This window comes from Tetrao urogallus (assembly GCF_951394365.1).
Source record: "Tetrao urogallus genome assembly, chromosome: 3".
Classification (NCBI taxonomy): Eukaryota; Metazoa; Chordata; class Aves; order Galliformes; family Phasianidae; genus Tetrao; species Tetrao urogallus.
This window is the reverse complement of record NC_136815.1, coordinates 83480205-83500921: the sequence shown is the minus strand read 5'-3', so window position 1 is coordinate 83500921 and position 20717 is coordinate 83480205. Positions and strand designations below refer to the sequence as shown.

Genomic DNA, 20717 nt, shown 5'->3' with positions numbered 1-20717 from the left:
AGTGAGACTACTGCTAAGTAAAGCTGCATTTAAAGGTACTCCTTGCTGCCTGTAAATGGCTGCAGCTCTCAGTATCAGAGAAGCTGGGTCTCTTTACAGCAGTAAAGAGTACAGCCGTTGCGTTTTGCTGCCTATCACAGGCTACTCTTGGCAAGTGACCTTTTTCTTTTGCCTATTGGTCTAGACATTACAGTAGTGGAAACTGTCTTAATTTTAAGGAGTTCATTTTTCCACAGCAGATTTGGACACAGCTTGTGTTTGACAAGAACCAGAACTGCTAAAGCTGTAGTTTGCAGTCCTAGGAACTCAAGTGCGTAGCATGACAAAAGCTGTACATATTTGTTTCCTCTGTAGGGATGAAGCCTATTCCTGCCTTTCCATTTTTATATTTGTTCTAAAGGTGCTACGTTGGCAGTCAGAGTGGATTATGTTGCCTGGAAAAGGAAAAATAATTAGAGTGGGTTTAACTCTACAGAAATGCAGTCAACACATCAGAAGCCCTTTCTTAAACAGGACTGCTTACACCAGAGCTGAAGAATTCAGCAGATGAAATAATGTGAATCATCTGATCACAACTAATCTCAAAAAATGCTGAGCCATCTTAGGACTGGATTTCAGTTCCTCCAGTCTGGCTTACTTGTAGGCAGTAGGAAGAAAGCACAGCTCATGAAAATTCTGTGATTCTCTTCAAGGATTTATTATTATTATTATTTTTAATTCAAAGAGTTAAGTGCAAAGCTTCTAGAAGTGTACATTGCCTGCTTAGCTTGCAGTTTGCAGTAGCAGGTTGATGAATGCCCTTGTCCTAGGGACTTTACATTCAGATAAAAGTTGATTTATTACCCTAAGCATTTTATTATTATAGAAAGGCCTGTTTACAAGCTGATATAGCCTCATTTTTTCCCTCTCTCCTTTCTTATCCTTCTTCCTCTCATTTGCAGCCCTTCACGTGAACCGTTCTCTCATGCAGTCGAGAACACAGATGAAGTTTTATTTCAATTTGAGAATAAGCATGGTAACTATTACTAGCCAAAACACACTCCCTTGCTTTCATCTCTAGGGAACTGCTTCCCTAGAAAATGTCAGCTTGCCAAAAATTGAGCTGTACTGGGATGCTTGTTGGCTTTTAGCAAGTGGTCTGGTGAAGAGCAGGTGGGACCTGTGCCTCATCTGCTAGCCAGGCCCTCCTGCCCTCCCTCTAACCAGCAATCAGCTTTGCTTTCCTGTCCCCTGCTGTGCTGCTGGCAACCTGGATTCTCAGGGCATCACCACAAGTTGCCGCTACTCTGTACTGACCTTGGTGGGTGATGGTAAAGTTACAGGGAAGGCTGGCTTTCCCTTCTGTGGAGGAGACTTTAGGAGAAAGATGGGAGGAGCACCTCCTGGTTCAGTTTTAGAAGTAAAACCGATAAATCATAGTTTCCAAAGTCAAAGACATCAGACAAAAGCCTGCAAGAGTACTGAAGTCTCATTGCTACACAGTTGTGGTTTCTCAAGAGTTGAGCTGTGATTGTTTCCCCAAGGCACTGTCTATGGAAGGGTTAAACTTGGGAGCAGGGGCTTCTTTTAAGGAAAATTTGTCTGGGAGAAGGCTGCTCACCAGTGCCAGAAAATGTAAAACTGAGAACTCAAAACACACGTTTTTGCATTCTTTCTTTTTCTCTTTTTTTTTTTTTTTCCCTTCTGCTTTGCTTCTTCAATTCTTACACATTCATCATCCAGTCTCCTTTCAGTAAGTTTTTAATTGCTTGCCTGAGGGAAGGAGGTTAGGTTTTCCACATGCTCTTTGATTTTGATGTACTGTGGTTTAATCACAGTGAGATCATATTTACACCGAGTCTATTGTTTGCATGCTTTATTTTTTCCCTTCTTCTTGTATTTTTTTTTCCCGTTGATGTCACAGAAGGCACACAGCCCTCAGACAGATTTGAAAAGGCTTTTTAAAGTCATGGAGCTAGATCACACCCTTCCTTGGGTGGGGGGAAAGGAAACTGGTTATACCATACAGAAAACTGTGAGTTAGGTGTGGTGGAGTTTCCCAAAATATCAGCAGGTCTTGAATGCAAGAGGTCAGGGGATGTGTTTTGCATTCCCAGAAAGAGCAAAGAAAATGGGATTTCAGCATTCCGGAACCTCAAGAGGACAGGGGCATAACATCAGGATACGTGATCAGTGGATCACTGCTCCGCCTCACTGTAAATTGTGCTGTCACTAACCAGATCTGCCTTCTATGATAGCTCCAAAACAGAGTGGGTGGTCTGACAGTACGGAGGCAGTGTGTGAATCTCACGGGTGTTCCCTGATGCTGAGCAAAGTACATTGCCTCAGGCAGGCCATTTTCTAGGCCAGCTATGGCCTGTTCGGTCCCATTGCAAAGAGGGTAAGCAGAAGGTGAGGAGGAGTCTCTGCCTCTGCTGAGCTCCCCCTGAATTCTCACCATGCACTGCACAGGTCTTATATGATACAGTGGTGTTTATGGTACATCCAGAGGAAAGGCCACTAAGATGATCAGAGGGCTGGAGTACCTCTCCTGTAAAAAAAAAAAAAAAAGTTGATGGAACTGGGCTTGTTCAGCTTGGAGAAGTCTCTGGGAAAACCTCATTGTGGCCTTCCGAAGCTTGAGGAGAACTTACAGTCAGGAGGGGGGGAGGCTTTTTGTGGTGTCTGATAGCGATAGAACAAGAGGGAGAATAGTTTTAAACTAAAAGAGGGGAGATTTAGGTTAGGTGTTAGGAAGAAACTCTTCATTCAGAAGGTGGGGAGGCACAAGAATGGGTTGCCCAGAGGAGCAAAGTTTTGCAAAGTACTTTGCTGACTGCCTGCAAAAACCTGCACACACCAATGTCTCCTATTTGCTTAAAATGGAATAGCCATGGTGAAACAAAAATGTCCTTGGAGCTGAGAGCTTTTGGTCTCTCGTGTGTTTACTTAACATTTGAATCCCTATCTTGGAAAAACTGATAGACTACCTCAGCATTTTGAGGGGGAGCATGAAGTGCCCGAGACCTAGCTGCCTGCCACCCCTCCTGGCTGCAATATTGTGCCTGCGTAAACTGTGTGTAGCCAAAGTGTGACAGGTATCACACCCTCTTTGGTTTACCCCACTGTGAAGCATTAAGGAGGGGACATTCCCACTTCTTAGCATTGCTGCGTAACTGATCGCACTACAGAAAGCAGCCTGGAGCAAACTGCAGTTCAGGCCAGACAGAAGAGCTGGGACAGCTCAGTGGATCTCTGAAATAAGACACTTGCCTTTCCCTTCTGCAGACCCAAGATTTTCCACATCACAACTTCCAGACAGCTTGGCATACTCTAGCATGACTGGCAGCCTCCGTTCCAGAAATGCACAGGACCAGACCACGAGTATATTCAGGGTGGAAGAACAGTCCTTATTAGGGCTCTGCTCAGGCTGTTGCCTCCTAGCTTGCTCTCTCATTAGCTGTAAAGTCAATCTTCCAAATCTGTACATGGAAAACTGCCTTAATTTCCAGCCAACAGGACTCATAATTATTTTGGCTAGTAAAACTTAACCAGAAAAGTGTCTGCCCTAAAGGCAAGCTTGTTTTCTTAGGAGGGAAAAAGCAAGAGAGAGCCTAAAAAGTGCAACCGTGGCATTTGTCTGAAACGTTATGACGCTGAGCATCTGCAACCAGGCTCCCTCTTTGGTCCTTAGCTGTGAGCCAAGGAAGCTCAGTCCTTGAAGTTCAGAGCCACAGCCTGAACTGGGTGCTAAGGGCTTCTCAAAGCCCTTCTCCTTGCCTGCCTGTAACTGTGGTAACAGCAGCACCCTGGTGCTGCAGCAAGCCGTTTCATACAAGTTGTGGTAGCATTTCTTGCTTCCTCGGTGGTGTAACTATTGACTTAAGATAAAACAAAGTACCTGCAGCCAGCTTGCTGCTGACAATCAGCTGTTACCAGCCTGTGGGCTGCTACCAGCAGCAGCAAGGGACCATTTTGCAGTCCATTTCCCATGTAAATGTAAAACCTGTCTTGTTCCCTATTTGAGGAGACCATCAAAAGACATTTTCCAAGGCAGAGTGGCTTATTCTGACCTATCTCAATTTGTATTAAATAAGCATTGTGGAAGGTTGCTTACTGAGCTAGTCCTGTAACCTACCATGCATCAACAGGTTCTTTCCTTGCTAACACAGAACAGCAGATTCTTTATTTCGGTGCCAGAGACAAGAAGTAGGAAGGGAGACAGGAGCTTAAAAGCACAAATGTTAAGCTGCCCAGTGGCTCTTGCAGTGCAGCTCTCTCATGTGAAGGTGCAATAGAGCATGAACTTCACCCTCTTCCACCAATACTGCTTGTAGTCAAGTGGTTTCTCTCAGAATGTAGCTCTTTATTGGATGTTTAGAGCATTCCTTCTCAAGGGCAAATCATTACTGTTAGGCCTGCAACCATAGAAGGATATATAAATGCTTTAATAGCTATGATCTGCTTTAAAGAAACCTAAAGCAGAAGCAAGGGATAATGAAAACCAAAAGGAGACAAGAATCTGTACAAAAATACTCTGTGATGGTGAATTCAGAGTGATTCAGCCGAGACAAAGATACTGGTTTGTGCATAGCCGCTCCTTCAGGGTGTCTCTCCCAGCTTTCCTTCTTTTGTTGCTCTCTTCCTTCCTTTTCTTAAGCTATCTTAATGTAGAAGAGATACCATGTGGAATTTTAAGAAGCTGTTTGTCCAAAAATAGAGATAAGGGGTCCCACCTCTTTTCAGATAAGAGAAAAGATGACTTCCCTGGTTCTATTTTCACATAAACTCTACGCCTAAGAAGCAATACTTAAAGTAAAAAAAAAACAAAAACCAACCAACCAACCACCAGAATAGAAGTCAGAACACACAACCCTGTATGGAACGTCCTCAGATTGCACCTCTGAGAGAAGCGACTGAACTTCTTTGAGCTCACGGTCGGTCGAACCTTTCCCATGAATGAGCGCTCATTGATGGCAGTGCTGGCTGAGGCAGCCCTGTGTGAGGAGCTTGGCACCGCAGCCCTCAGGCTTAAGGAGACCATTGTGTTTAATCTCATGGCGTGTCATTTATTATTCCCGTGTTTACTTCCATGGCTGCGTGCACCTCACACGTTCTTGTTACCCACGTCACTGGCTGTGTTTACTCTAAGAGAAAGTGTAGATGTTTCCACCGCTCTCTTTAGCCGTTCCCTCTTCTGCCGCTCAGCCTCATTAACAAGCAGCTTTTTCATCCTTCAGACCACAAAGAACAGAGTTCTGTCAGTCCCCTTGGCTGCAGGGAAGGCTTGCCAAAGCAGATCGTATTCTTCAGGGTATTTTCATGTGTTTTTATTCAGCTGCGGGGATGACAGCCATTGATTCCTGTAAGTTTGGGAGAGAGGATCCTTTCCAGGGCTCATCTAACAGATCTGTAGGCTCATATTGGTTTTAGGTCCAACTAATGGACCTGGGGATAGAATTTAAAAAATTAGGTTGAATTTTTGTGTGTCTGTTTTGTCTGTACAGAATGTTAACACAGAGGGAGCTTGACCTTGTGTTAGGCTTTCAAACATTGCAGTATTACTAACAAGACACGAGGATTCAAAAGTCAAACTGAAATCTTTCCAGTCAAAGAAAGTCAAAGCTGTCATTGAACTGAAGCGTGGCTTCTGTGACACAAGGCTCAGGGGAACAAAACTGTATTTAGACCACAGGTGCTTTCAGTTTTCAAAGAGAGCACAACTGCATACAGCATTTCATTAGGTGGACCATCCTTCATCTTCCTCGAAGAAGGCTGTAACAGCTCTTCAGTTCATTTTATGAAGCTTGGCTGATTTCTGTGGCACAGCCTAGGTTATCCTTACCTAGGATCAGATTGTTTCTCCCTTGAAATTACAGAACTTGAATCTGTAGCTCTGAATCTGACATCCTTCTTTTTTTTCTTTTTCTTTTTATATTGAAAATATAAAGGGAGTTTTGTGCAATTTTACATTTGCATAAACAAGCTCCAGGACAAGATTCTCATCAGCCCTTTCTCTGTTGCTAGTTTCTTTAGGAAATGGCTGAGGGCTTTTAGCACTTGGTCATGCAAAAAAGATCTCTGCTGTGCCTTTGCCTTGTCATCTTACATGTTAGTGCTTATTTGGTGCTTCACAGATAAATGAGCAATAGAACCAGGCCTCTAAGGGCAAGTCCAGGTAATTCCAGATATTTATAACTATTCACTAAGACAGAGAAAGGGAAAAGCATAATAGACATGACTATATATGTGTGTATATATATATATATATGAATGCATATAACAAGTGATGCACAAGCAATTGCTTACCACCCCCTGACCAGTGCCCAGCTAACTCCCCTAGCAGTAGAAGAGAGAAGATGAGCTCCCACCCCCTTCAGAACTCCTTTTGCATGATGTCAGATGGCATGGATTGTCTCTTTGGCCAGTTCAAGTCAGCTGTCCTAATCCTATAACCTTTCAGCTCCTTGGGCCGTTTGCTGAGAACGGCCTTGGCTCTGTACAGCACTGCTTTGTAGAAACTATAAACATCAGTGTGCTGTCAATGCTATCAACGTTATTTTTCTCTGAGAACCAAAAATGTAGCGTCATAGCAGACACTGTGAAGGAAACAATTCAGTTCCAGCTGAAACTAAGACACCCTCTGCAGTGTCTGAGCCAAATGGTATGCTGTGAGATGTGACCAGATGCCTGCAGTATCCCAAGGTTAGTCAAGCCTGTCAAATCAGTGGGCAGATAAAGCCTGCAAGTGTTGAGGAGAGTCTTTGATTGGAACTTCTTTCTGCATGTAGAGAAGCAGAGACCACCAGCTCGATTGCCACAGCAGGTTAACGTCAGCTTTGTGGTTTTCAGAAGCTTTCCTGATGACCTTCTGTGGTGACTGTTTTGTGTTGCTTTTTTACTCCTGAAGGCCAACTATGCTGACTAATGAGAACATTTGTGACACTGTTTCTGCAGCTTGTATTGAGAAATCGTGTGAAGAAAGAATAGAGTCAGGGAAGTACTCAGCACAGGACGTTTGCTTAGCACGAGCACTGTGTAATTGGCAAGGAAGCAGTGTTGTTTTTGGTCCCAGTGCTTACAAGGAGAAATATTTAGCCTACTTTACTGCTCCATCAGTGACTGATGCTGGTGACATGACCATTCAAAAGACTTTGGGAAAATTGCTGCGAAACAAGCAGCAACCAATTAGTATAATTCACATGCTGGTGCCCAAGTTAACTCTGACAACAAGAATCTGAAGCTATTTGCAGCAAAGTTCTTGAAACGCATCCAGAAAGTATTAACATGCTGTACGCCAGGTGGTCAGAAGGTCACTGGGACAGAGATAATGAGCAACTGGAAAAAAAAATTCACATGGGAACTTTCATCTGCTCTAATTGTACCACCGTCCCATTCTTTGTTCTGACAACTGCTGTGATGTAGAAGCTAATCGGGCTTTTTTAATACCCTAAACCAACAAAGTATAGGAGAATAAGCATTTATCGTAAGTGTAGCCTGCTCATTTTGTGGACCTGCTGTGTTTTTCATTCTCTTTTAAACACCATTCTCTGCAAAAGCCCTGTTTAAATGGTCAGTTACACAGCCAGTCATCTTAGTAGCTTTCTTGTGTGAAAGATGCATTCAAAAGAAATGTAGGAAGATGAGAGATTAATTTGAATATCCAGACTAGACAGGAGCTTTTCTGTATTGAAGAGCTCAGCTGAGCAGCAAATTCAGCCCAGCAAGAGAGCAAGAGTGGGACGACTGTCTTTAACCATGCTAAGGAAGTTCTGCCAAGGCATGGGCAAAATTGCTTTGTGCTTTTTTTCTCTACGCGTATTTCTCAGTGTTGTTGATTGATGAATGGAGCAGACTTCACTCAGAATTGTGGCTCGTAGTGCTGAGCTCAAAACAGCAGTCCTGCCAGAGTCCAGAGCTTAATTTGTACTGACCTCCTTAATGATGCTGATGAAAGGCAAAGCCAATGTTTCTCATATGTTTGAAAGCTGATCTCCCAGTCAGAGAAGAAAAAACTGATCTCATACACCCTGTTTCAGTACCACGTCTTGAGAAAAATATACTCATCTACCTTTTATGAGATACTCCTCTTTCTTCACCCACCAATCACCCCATCGTCCAGCCTCCTGGTTGTATGCTTAAGTGTATGCTGCACTTAAGAAACACTGAACTGAGCATGGTCAAATGGATGAAGCACAGAAAGGATGGGGAATCATTAAACTATTTTTTAACAACAGGAAAAGATGTAACAAGTGGAGAAGAAAATAAAAGTGCTATGTCCAAGAGGGAGGATAAATATGATAGATAAAACACTGACCTGTACTTGCCACTGTCCCTATGATAGATAAACTTTCAAGACAGCTGCATATCCTATCTTACAGTGGATTAGCACCATTTCGGTTTGTGTCTTGCATCCAAATACTTTAGCTGGAACGCTCCAGATATGGGGCTCCCTGTGTTTTTTCAGGTGCTTACAATTAGTTTATAACTGTGTCTGCTGACTGCCTTCACCAAAAAGCAGGCAGGCATAGAACAGTTCCTGCCAAGACATTTGGAAACATCACCAGAGCCAAGAAATGAAATGTTCGCAGCCTTTGTGAGGAATCCAAGAATGTCAGCATGTACTGCCTGCCTACTTTCCACTGAATACCTAAGCTTGGCTAATAATTTGGAACTGAAACACACCATACAGGCCTGCAGCAAGAGTGGAAAGGAGCCAGTTCAATCCATGAGAAGACATGGCACTTCTCAGTAAGACATCTGAACCTCACAGACCTCAAGTGGATGTAGATTCTGTTGTATTTTAGGCTGTTTTTTCCCCTCATCATGTGATCCACAGTTTATATCACTTGGAGTCTCGCTCAAGTTGGACTTAAAATATCAACTAGCTAGCTGTAACAATACACGGATCATACACATTAATAGGGAAATCCATGGAGGGAAGTGAGGCTGCAAGCCCCAAGTAACAAGAACACTCAGAGCTGAGAGCAGTGCTCTGCTGGAAAGGACAGAATCAAGAAAGAAACCACTCGAAGAGCTTCCACTGGACATTGTATTACTGGATTGTAATTGGCAGAGTTGCTAATACATCAGCATCTCACTTCTCCAACTTTGGAAAGAGAAATCCTGTGTTAAGTTGCATCATATTCTTTGTTATTTTGGTTTCCTGCACACTTCTTTGTCAAATTCAGTTCTTTTCTTCTCTCTACCTGGAACGTGCTTGAAGTTTTGGAGAGTGTCTGCTATGTTTGTTCATTTGTTTTTCTTCTCCATCTTTTTCCACAGAATCTTATGGCAAGAGCTCTCTATGATAATGTCCCCGAATGTGCAGAAGAGTTGGCCTTCCGCAAGGGAGACATTTTGACCGTGATAGAGCAGAACACTGAAGGCCTCGAAGGATGGTGGCTGTGCTCCCTCCATGGCCGGCAAGGCATTGTCCCAGGCAACCGCGTGAAGCTTTTGATAGGTCCAGTGGTACAGGACAGTCCTTCCAGCCAAGATATGTCCAATTCAGGACTGACACATCAATCCTTCAACCAACAGAAGATCTATCAAGTGCCAAGCTCACATGCCTCAGCACGGGACCCTGTCTACCAGGTGCCTCCCTCCCATATGAATCAGGGAATTTACCAAATACCCACTGGACACGGTGTAGCAGGGCAAGATATCTACCAAGTGCCACCTTCCACGCAGAGATGCCTTGACGGTCCACCTCTGACTAACAAGGTGAGTGCATTTACTTTCATGTCATAGCTCCAAGGTGCGTTGCTTGTGCTGATTGCCAGTGATGTAGTTACTGTACAGTGATTAGGCTACGGACTTAAGACGTAGGAAGGATAAATAAATAAATTGAACTACTTACCCACTCCCTGCTTGTAACTTTACTGCTATGGGAGGAAAAGGCCCAGCTCTTAATGGCTTGCTTATTTCATAACTCAGTAAAGCGTGCAGCTGCTGAAGGTGAGGAAAGTGTGTTATCCTATGTCCTTACAGGCTCTCTCTAAGGAGCCTGAAGCACATCTGGCATATGGCACTCTTGCATTATCTACTCAGAGGAGAGCTGCTGCAATGAGACTAACTCTCCCACAAGTTAATGAACAGTAACATCATCTGCCCCAGTAATTTTTATTTAATTAAATATGATGTACTGCCTTGCTGGAGAAGTCCCAGTGGACCTAAACTTCAAAGATAGAGCAATGATTGCTGAGACGAGATACTTGGAAGAGAGAAGGAGCGTGAGGATGTTAACAAGAGATGTTTTAGTAATGAGCCTGAAGTTTATAGAAATTAATTTGATGCTTATCTGTAGCTAAAATGCAGATTTCTCGACTAAAAGTGGGAGCTGCAGCAGCTACACAGTACAGCTATTACTGGAACAGCAGAAAGCTCCAAAGGCTTCAGTGAGCATAGGAGAGACCTTCCAGTACTTGAGCCCCTTCCTTGTGCTTGTTGTCCATCTCACTCTCTCCTCATCTCCTGTATTTACCTCATTTTACCTTTGCAGGTAAATTGGTACACAGTGCCACCTACATAGGTGGCAACAGGGCGTTGGTGGCTGAAAGTGTTAGAGAAGGTGTGTCTGTATGAGGAAGCAGAGGAATCTGTATGAGGAACCTTCCAGGCTCCTTCCAGCCAAAAAGAAGTTGTCCTACTGGCCCTCCATTTCCACCTCAGCAGCTCTGGCAATTAGCATCTTCTTTACCTACAGAGCTTAAGGTTAGATGAGCTGAGGATTTCTCTGTCAGCAACTTGTTGACTAGTTCAGATTTTCAACTCCTGATTTATATTGGCAAGACAGTCTGTTTTGGGTTGTTGTGTTTGTTTTTAGCCCCTAAACTCGGTCTGTCAGGCACTTGGAAGAGTTCTTCTAATGCTTTTATTTCCTTCTTATAATTTCATTTTCATTAATAAAAATAAATGGACTGTTTTCCTTCTCCTGTGCAAGAGCAAAAAATCTGTGGAATCATTCCAAATCAAGTTAGAGGAGAGTTTTGTTTGCTCAGCTTTTCTACAGTTATGCTGTGTAGGACATGCAGGAGAATAAGATGAGCAAACTGCACTTTCTGCAAGCGACGTCTTTGTTGGAGCAATTATTACCCAAGAAAATCCACATCTCTCTCATCCTCTCTCTGTAGGCTAGATACAGTTAAACCTTTCTCAGGGCAGTGTGGTTTATCTATCCACATTAGTATTTAGACACCCACCAAAACAGTCACCAGACAGCCAGCAAACAGTCAGCTGACTCAAAGAAGAGTTTGCATTTTAGTGCTGGTGTGCATGTAATAGCACAGTCCTGTGCAGAGATACCTCAGCTAGCTATCTCAGGCCACACAAGGTGCACCATACTGCAGAGCTGTGCAGAGTATGATGGGAAGCCCAGGATGCTAGCTCACATGCAGTGCTATGTACTGACCAGCTACTTTCCTTTTAGAAAATATAAATGACCACTGGCGTAGCATACATGGTGTAATGGATGTGTTTGTGTCACTCTGCATACAAAAATCTCTTCGTGTTCCGTGTTCCCTCTGTTTCTCTAGCTCCCCAAAATTATTACAGCATTCTGCATAAGCCTGGGTGCAACGTGGAGCATGCTGAAACCCTAGATACACAGAATTGAAACAGATTTCAGTGATGCAAACTTCTACTGGAAATGAAAAATCAGAGATGCTAATGCACCTATTTTCTCTAAGTTTATGCCTAGAAACCTTTCAGAAAATCTGAATATGCATTTTTCTGAAGTCACTATCTATAGAAAAATAAGACCAATTATCTGGCTTACAACTTGTTTCACTCAATTCTTTGCAAACTATGAGAAGTGAGCTGTGCTACACAAAAGCGAGTGAATTGACCACTCTAGAATAAATAAAATGCATATTTATAAAGCAGTTTACGCTGAGCAAAGCAGCTATCAACGTGCTTAGTGCTGGCTAGCATTTGTTGCTCAGGATGGGATTGCTTTGATCCTGAGTCAGTTAATTTGGTGTATGAGCCCCAAGTCTCAGTGCTCAGTATGTAGTGGTAGGCTTGCTGGATGGCAAACCTCATTCCAGCGTCCTGCTTTGATTAGAGGCAGACATCTGTCTAGTCCCTTGGAATTCTCTGGTTTAGACTAAAAAGAGCCCACTGGAACTGAAATGATGATAAACAAGAAAGAACTGTAGGTTTATTAGTAACAGAAGAGCGAGGCAAAAAGTAAAGAAGAAAATACTCCATTCTTTATCAGCCTAACCTTACAAAGCTGTGTTTACAGCTGTGCTCACCAAAAGCAGCTGCTGCAACTCCCTGCTAATGCCTTTGTGAAAGCAAATCTAACCAAGGAGAAGCACTTTAGCACTTGCCTCCTATGTACAAGGTAACTGTCCTCCTGATCCTCCTCCTCTAGGAATCTGTAAGAACAGTCTGTAGTATTGAGGAAAAGGGAAAATCTTGACCGTTTGATTCAAGGAAACTTTGCTTGGACTTCCACGGGGATTAATAGTTTTTCCTCAGACTTGTGACACATGCCCAAACGGCATAATTGAGCCACTCTGCTTTCTTCCATTAGCAGAAACAGCTGGTCAGCAAGCTGTGCGTCTTGGCAGGGCTATAGAAGTTGAAAGGCTTTTGCTTTACACTCACTGCGTATGTAAGCCTTCTCCTTTCTCACAGCGGCAGTTCAAGAAGACTGTGTCCTAAACACCACCCTAAGCAGGGCCAACAGCAGTTTCTATCCCATGCATTTCTGTGCACATTTGCCTGTTATTTTGTTGTTGTTTTGTGTGTGTGTGTGCAAATGTGTGGTTTGGCTGCCATACCGGTTTTTTATAGGCAAAGCTCAGGAACTGCTGTCAGGCAGTAATTATCTAGCCTCAGGTAACAGTAAATCAACAGCAAGCATGTTATAAAGCTGCACTGAGGTAACAAACATCTACTTAATCAGAAAGGCAAAGCAAACCAAAAAGGAGTCCTGAGGCAGGTGATTACAATGATGAATTGATTCTGGCCAAGCAAGTTGATAACAGCACAGCTCTTAACAGCTTCTTCTATCAAATAAAAATGCCACCTTCTAAAACTTACTCTACAAATGACACAGATAAGGAAGAGTGACTTAAAATTAGCCTTATTCAGCTGCAAGCTTCTGTTGCTCTGCTGCAAGTTTGGTCACAGAACAGTTATACCCTTAAGCGTAAAGAGCATTTGGGGAGCTTAAAGATACAAAAGCTGCATCTTGCAGTTTATTTCTCCCATCTGTGCTCAACCCTCAGCCTTACTCACTTTTCACTGCAACAAGCAAAGAGAAGGAACCTTCAGACACACCTGCTATTCAGGAAACCTGGGTTTTATCCATGCCGCAGAGTTCTACATAGTCTGGAGAATCTCTGCACCTCAGTGATCTCATCTACAAAACATGTGGCTATAATTATAAGGGAACTCATTCTGTACAAAAAATCCTTTGAGAAAGGTGCTATCAAAGCACCAAGTGTCTTTAGCATCTGCAATTACACACAGTTTTCCCTAGTTTGAAGTCCTTGCAAGAAGTAATGATTAAAGGACATCACCAGCATAACTCAGGGTTTTTCTTTTCATAGTTCAGTGTTTCCCTAAGTGATCTGCTCTACTGTCCCAGCCATCCTGACAACAGCGTTAGCCAAAAGTTTCAGGGAAATTTTTTGCACGTTGGAAAGCCATTACAACAAATTCTGAAAGTTTTCTGTAGGAACCAATAGCTTTCGGGAGTCAGCATAAAACAGAACACGAGGCTGACACACCGCAGCTGCTCAAGTGGGGAAGAGACAGGTCCGCAGCGGACATCAGCCCTGACGTGCAGCTCCCACAAGGACCCGAGTAACTCAGATAAATGTTGACATTTGCCAACTTGGAACTCTCCGGTACTTTTGTTTGTTTGTTTTAAACTAGAGCTCTACAGTTCAGGAAACACTTGGATTTATCCGCCTTTGTAAAGGTGGATGAAGCAGACGAAGAAGGAGTTCATCTTCACACATGAACATCCCTGGCCTGTTTCCAAGTGTAAACACACCCTTGGCAGACCCTTTCACACCCCACCATCCTGTGTCCTTCACCTTTTTCAAGAGTTCAGTGCCTTCAGCAGGAGGTTTGGGTAAAGCACAGGCTGAGGGAATAGGCCTTCTTTCCCAATGGTCTTTATTTAAATCAGAGTCACTCAGGATGGATCCATGAGAAAGTGGAAACGCAGCCCCACAAGTAGCACCACCCTGACTGCTTTGGCACAGACTTCAGTAGCAGAGTCAGTTAGCTGTGCTATGACGTTTTTCCTTCCAGTTAAAGAAGTACTGTCTTAGCTGGGAGGGTACAAACAGCTGCGTGTAATGTGCTCCAGAAATAAGCCTGCCTTTCCTTGACCATCTTTTTACTTGCCTAGCTTCACATTCACAAAGCATGAAAATGCATCCATTTAGCAAAGTAAAGGACCGCCTTTAAGCGTGGCAGACACATTTTGCCAGCAAGCTTTCTTTTTCCTCCCATAAAAACAATGTTTTTGTATTCCAAGACAGAATAATGTCCCCATTTACCCTTGAATCTAAAAGTCCTGTGATCCAGTTCCCTCAAAGGGCCCGAGCAGTCGTTTTACCATCTCTCTTTTCCTATTACTTTCACATTGTAAATTCCACTTTGGGGATTTTTAACCTTCGTAACAAAATATTGTTTCAGTGTTAAAGTGCTGAAAACACAGCAGAATTGCTGAGTGCTGCAGGAATTGTAATGCATTCCTCGGCACTCACGGCTCTCTTTCATGAAGTGTGCTTTAAAGGATGAAATTCTCTCAGATTAAATGCAAACTGAATGGTAAAGGCAGCACACAGCTCCATCCTTAGACTTGGGAATGTCTCTTGTAACTTTCCACGTGGAATTAATAGGAGAAGTGCCATTTTAACTGCACGGGCCCTGTATCAGTAATCTATCTGTGTGAGTCTCCATGCAAAGCAACAAATGAAGAAAACCTCATCCACACATGTGAGTAAGCCGTGGTTAGTCACCAGTGTGATTTCTAGAGAACTATTTTAAGAAAAAACTGCATTTTATTAGGCTGAGTAAACATATGAGCTCAACATTACTCCCTGCTTCTCCCTAAGCACAGGGTTCTTTTTAATCAGCTCTGTTTGTAGACCAGAGGGCATCATTTTTTCCCTGTAGCATCAGAAATAAGGCCGGTCCTGCTGCCTCAACCAACAGATGAGCTCCCTGGGGACACAAATCTGCCTGCACAGGCACAAGTACAGGATCAAACCTTAGCTTAAATTTAATAGGTAAATAATATAGGCTTATGAGTTCCCTCTTGATAGTTAGAACTAACTGGATCTTTGGTTACATCTGAAAACAGATTAGCCAAATAATATGTCTGGGTAATTAACATTTCCCCGCAAATACCAAAACTCAAGCAGAACAGCAGTTGAGCATTTTGGAAAACTTGAATGGAAAGTTGATTATTCCAAAAGTGACTGTCATCATGAGGAGGAAGCACTATTTCTGAGATGGGAAATGGATGGATGAAGACTCATCTTGGTCAGGAAATACAGTTCTATGGATAGCTGGAGGCTTTGCAGGTGCTGCATGATTTTGTACGTATTTGTTTTGGCAGAAAACTAATTATCATCCAAAGATTATGGTTCCAGATCTGGCATGAAATGTTAGCATTTTTTGTTTTTTTAAATAGCAGTGTTAATATTGTGTTTGGTTTTTTTTCCTTCAAAATCTAAATCTAAATGAAGCTTTCTACCAAAATCTAAATGAAGCTTTCTACCGAAACACCTCTAAAATAGAATTAAAGTGAAATTTATGTAGTTAGGCCTAGGAGACAAAACCCTTCCGTAAAACTGTCCATCCTCAATTCTTAAAGAGCACTGACATATTCCTGTTGGGTCTTATCACAACTTTTTTATTCACATGCACAGTCAGACCTGTCTGAGGCCTAGTCTAATCACTGCATTACCTACATCCCTAATTGCCTGTTGCATTAATGTATGTTTACAAAGAATCTATACTTCCCATTAACTTGCCAAAACAAGCTATGTGAATGTAAAAATCAGTCAGTAGGAGAGCTTGTCTGAACAGTTGCCCTAAGAAATCCAATACAAAAATAGAGCCAGAATGTACATTATGAGCCAGGGAACATCTACAAATCAAACTACGTTGAACTTCTTCCTAACGGGAGCTTTTATTTGCCTGCTTCTCTCGGAAAAGCATGATTCTCAGTTTAAAAGATGGAGGGACACTTCACTATTCTGCTAATGTGTACCCCTGAGAGTGGTCTTGTGGAATTGAAACCAGCAGGGCTTCATCACAACCAGTTTTTCCTCCCACTGGGAAATGCCAATTTGCCAAAACTGAAACTGTTGACAGAGTAAAGTCTTTTCTGAGAAACGTCTCAAATGAAGAAATGAAATATTTTAAGAGAAGCAATGTCATTAAAACATCTGATTTCAACATATTCCAAATGAAGACTGTTTTTCTCCCCCTTCTCCTACCTTCTACCTAGAAATTTAATATTTCTATTATTTACTCCTTCTTGTGAGATGGAAGTCCTCAAAAGAATTAAAACAGATAGTCTTGACTTAACCAAACTGATTTATTGTTTGTAAGCCTTCAGGATTTCATGTCATCCACAACAGCAAGACTTCATCTTTGTTCCTTCTTGTCCTCCAAACCTGCCCTAAATTTAGGCTTCTGTCTTTGAGATGAGAAAGTATCACCAACGTAGGAAACAAGCGTGCATTTGCTGAAGTGTTCTTCGTGTTGGAACCTCAATAAAATGAGAAGACCAGACAGATTGAGATGAACAAACCAAGAATCTGCTTCGGGTATTTGGCAGGAGCAAGCTACCGAAGCACTGAGATGCCAAGTTTCGCCACGAGCTTTTCGTTAATGAGAACACATGCTCAAATTTGATCACAGGTTCCCAAAGATCACCTTAGCAAATACACGTACTTCTCCACCAGAAGAGCTTATCACACAATAATTTAGGCAGATTTTTTTCTCCACAAACAAGTAGTTCAGCACTCCAGAACGCACGGTTGTTGTGTCACCAGTGGTGTGACACATCAGCTCTTTGGCCTTGTTGGCCATCACATGCAGAAATTACATCACTCTGTCTAAAGTGAGTAGATGTCATGGGGATGGCACTGGCAAAATTCTTGCTAAGAGCTTTGGACAAGTATCCTATTTCACAGTTCCCTTGAAAATGCTGATAGTTTATTACTAACTGGTACGTGCTGTGCTTCCTCTCCTCTCTAAAGTGGAATATCCCCAGAAGTGTTAGTTTGGCTCTTTTTAATGAGATTTTGTAAGCAAGAATGACTTCAGAAGCTGGGAGTACCCCTTCCCAGTCAGCTTTGCTGTTCAAGGGCAGCCAGCACCAAGCCTGTTCCACTGAAGCAAGCAGAAATGCTGTTCAGAACACAACTGGCAGAAAACTCCAGAGCTGATGCGAGTGAGGGCAGGACTGAGTCATGAAAGCATCATTAAAAATAAAACTGCTGATCTTATATTCTGCCTTCTATTGCTAATTCAGTAGGGTCTGTAGAAAGATGGAGCTTTGCAACTGCATTCAGTTTGTGATCACGAACACCAGCGGCAAGCAGAAAATTCAGCGGTGTGATCCAAAACTACAGCTGATGCAAATCAGCACCATTCCACTGCACTTACTGCAGCCCTGTGATTTTATGCTAGTGGAAACTTAGGTCATCTGTGTAACTCCATAACTTAAGAAACAAACAGAGCAAACAAACGAAAACCAAAACAAAGTCACTTGGAAACTGAATGAGCCTGTATTTCAGATACAGGAAAAAAATACAAAACTGAATAATAGCGTAATGGACTTCTGTGTGCTGGTTTATGGAAAGGCTCAGACCAGGAGTTAAAAAGTCACAATCAGGCTAGCTGCAAAGCTGCTTTCTCTACCCATATCACCAGTAGTTCATGGTTGGAATCAAGGCCAGCTTGTGATTTCACTTTTTTTTTTATTTTTAAATTGGTTTCACAACTTCAGTTTCACATTGTCCAGAATCACTACCCAAAACTTGCTTGAACCCTGTTGAAGCACTGTGACCTCAAAAGAAAAAAAAAGTAGCATCTACTTTTGTTACTTGTTATTATTTGCATTACAGTACCATGGAGTAGTTTTATTTTTACTGTCTTAAGACTGGATATCTACTGGTGAGGCACTCCAAGCCACATCATAAAGTTTCCATTTAAAGCCCTGAGTCTGTAAAGTTAGGCATTTTCACACACTGTGAGTCAGTGACATCTGGACATGCTTTAGCCCTTAGTCCATACAGTTAGAGCAGAAAAGGAGATCATCATAAGCAAGGATCACAGACAACAAACAGACACAAAAGGTAGGAGACATAAGCAGGCATTGTAAAGATGCATGCAACACCAAGAAACAAATTCTCCATCAAAGCTGTATTTGAGCTGTGTTTGTCACACGCCCTTATCTTCACACATCTCAATCTCATTTCTTAGAAAACTCACTGGGAAGCACTCACTTGTGGGCAGCCTGCACAAAAGCTGCAGTGTCACTGTGTGTTGATAACCACATTACTGAGCAGAGCCCAGGAAGGAGAACGCAGTCGGTGCTATCAATTTTATGTCACCTTGCAGAAATGGTTGGGCTCAGAGCACTAGAAAACAACTCACAGCTGTATCTACAAACCTAGTGCATTAGAAGTGTCTCTATAGGCATCCTCTCCTGTCAAGGCTTGTTAGCTTTGATCAAAAGCTTTCCAGCCGTTTGGTGATGACAGAAAATACTTCACCTCACTGTCCAGCTTAAAGTGTTACGGTTTGTTGAACGTAAGACCTATAGCAACTCACAGAAACAAACACTAGTAAGTGCAAGCATACTTAGCACATGCGAGAATGAAGACACAACCTTTATTCACAAACAGCTGGAAACGTTTGGGTATCATCATGTATAGCAAGTAAGTCAGTTAAAGCTATTGCTTACTGAAAATACCAGACAATAGTGAGTGATATGACAGGTGCTATTTACAGGAAGTGCATTATCAGTTGCTGAAAATCCTGATACAGCCAGGAGAGGAAACCACTGTGTTTTCAACAGAAAGAACAGAGCTTACGCCTGCTTCCCAGTTTTTTCAGATACCCATTTGAAATACAACATTCTTGCTGTCCCATGTAGCCATATAACCGTTCCCCTGCCCCAGAAAGCTTAAATAGACACACCTGGCTTCCTAAACAGGTGAAGCAAAACAGAAAGAGCTGAAAAGTAACACATTGTCTTGAATGAATCACAGAATGGCCTGAGTTGAAAAGGACCACAATGATCGCCTAGTTTCAACCCCCTGCTGTGTGCAGGGTCGCCAACCAGCAGACCAGGCTGCCCAGAGCCACATCCAGCCTGGCCTTGAATGCCTGCAGGGATGGGGCATCCACAGCCTCCTTGGGCAACTTGTTCCAGTGTGTCACCATCCTCTGAGTGAAAAACTTCCTCCCAATATCTAATTTAAATCTCCTCTGTCTCAGTTTAAGACCATTCCCCCTTGTCCTATCACTATCCACCACCAGATTGAAAGCATGACTATAACATCTTACCATACATCCCTTCTATTCCTCACCTCTGAAGAGCACTCATCTATTTTAAAAGCAATCAGGTGATTCTGCGGCAAGTTGTTCAGCATACTTGTGCTTTGGTTTTCTTACCTGTGAAACTCAGCAAAGCACATTTCCCATCATTCTGTACATCGAGTGCTGCAGTTCTTGAGAAGAGGCTGCATTCTGCCTCCACAGTACTGCTGAAATCCAGAGGAATTCAGCTGGCTTCTGTAGGCTTACTTGTCCTATGTAATCTTTAAACAATGTAAACTACAGTTTTGTGTGCCTGCAGGAAACACAAGAACTGTTTTGTTACTGCTTTGGTTAGGAATGTTCTCTGTTGTAACCTAACTTCAATTTTAATTCCGGAAGAAATAGAATGTTATTTTTTTTCCTTATGTTTAAGGAAGAGGGTTTTAATAGTGAACCACAGGGCTCAATATTTTGCAAAGTACTTGCACATTCAGCTCTTTTTCTTGGTCAGAAGCATGCAGTTGGCATGGAAAAGGCTCAAGTAATTGCTTTGGAAGAGTGTGGTCTACGGCAAGAACAGAACAAACTTTCTGTTCAGTTGCCTTTGTTTTCCAGTACTGAAAGCTTAAAGTAGGCCCATTACATGTTTCACCAGAGCCAAACCTGGTCCCTGTTAGTTGCTCTGCATGGATTAAGTGGTTAACAATGTTTTGAGAATGTTGGGCTGGATAGTTTGTGGGAACACCATCTGTTTCCTTTAACACGTAAACAAGGAAAATTGCTGGTTTGAAATGCAGGATTATTTAAACTCAGATAACCACAGGCATTCTTAAAATAGAGGAGGTAAGACAAAAAGGAATTGTCTTGTGGTCTGAAGTTCAGTGACATTTGTTGGGAAACAAATCCCTAAATGCCAGGCAGGGCTGCTAGTACTTTTTCACAAGTGAGAGAAAGGGCACCTTTCCTTTTGCAGCCACAGCCTTCCTTCTGAAGTCCGTCTTCAAAACTAAAGTGCCATCAAACATGCAAAACCATGCTATCTAGTTCAGCAATGCCCTGAAAGGCTTGAGCATCCCATTCAGAAGCAGCAAGTTCATTTAACGTATTTATGGGTGAATAGCCCCAAATCAAAAGTTGCTTCTGCAGATACTGGGTTTGATGGCTTTCTCAGTTCATCCACCCTGCTACCTCCCTCT

General features: G+C 42.6%; 1 protein-coding gene across 1 annotated transcript in view; it reads left to right on the top strand.

The window, feature by feature from the left end:
* The window catches only part of NEDD9 (neural precursor cell expressed, developmentally down-regulated 9), a gene marked incomplete at both ends in the record, with an annotated part of 33983 nt that overhangs the window by 4959 nt on the left and 8307 nt on the right, over nucleotides 1-20717 (top strand). Inside the window, one exon of the mRNA XM_079533916.1 lies at nucleotides 9265-9705. Coding sequence (XP_079390042.1) covers nucleotides 9265-9705 — 441 coding nt within the window. The remainder of the gene's footprint in view (nucleotides 1-9264; nucleotides 9706-20717) is intronic.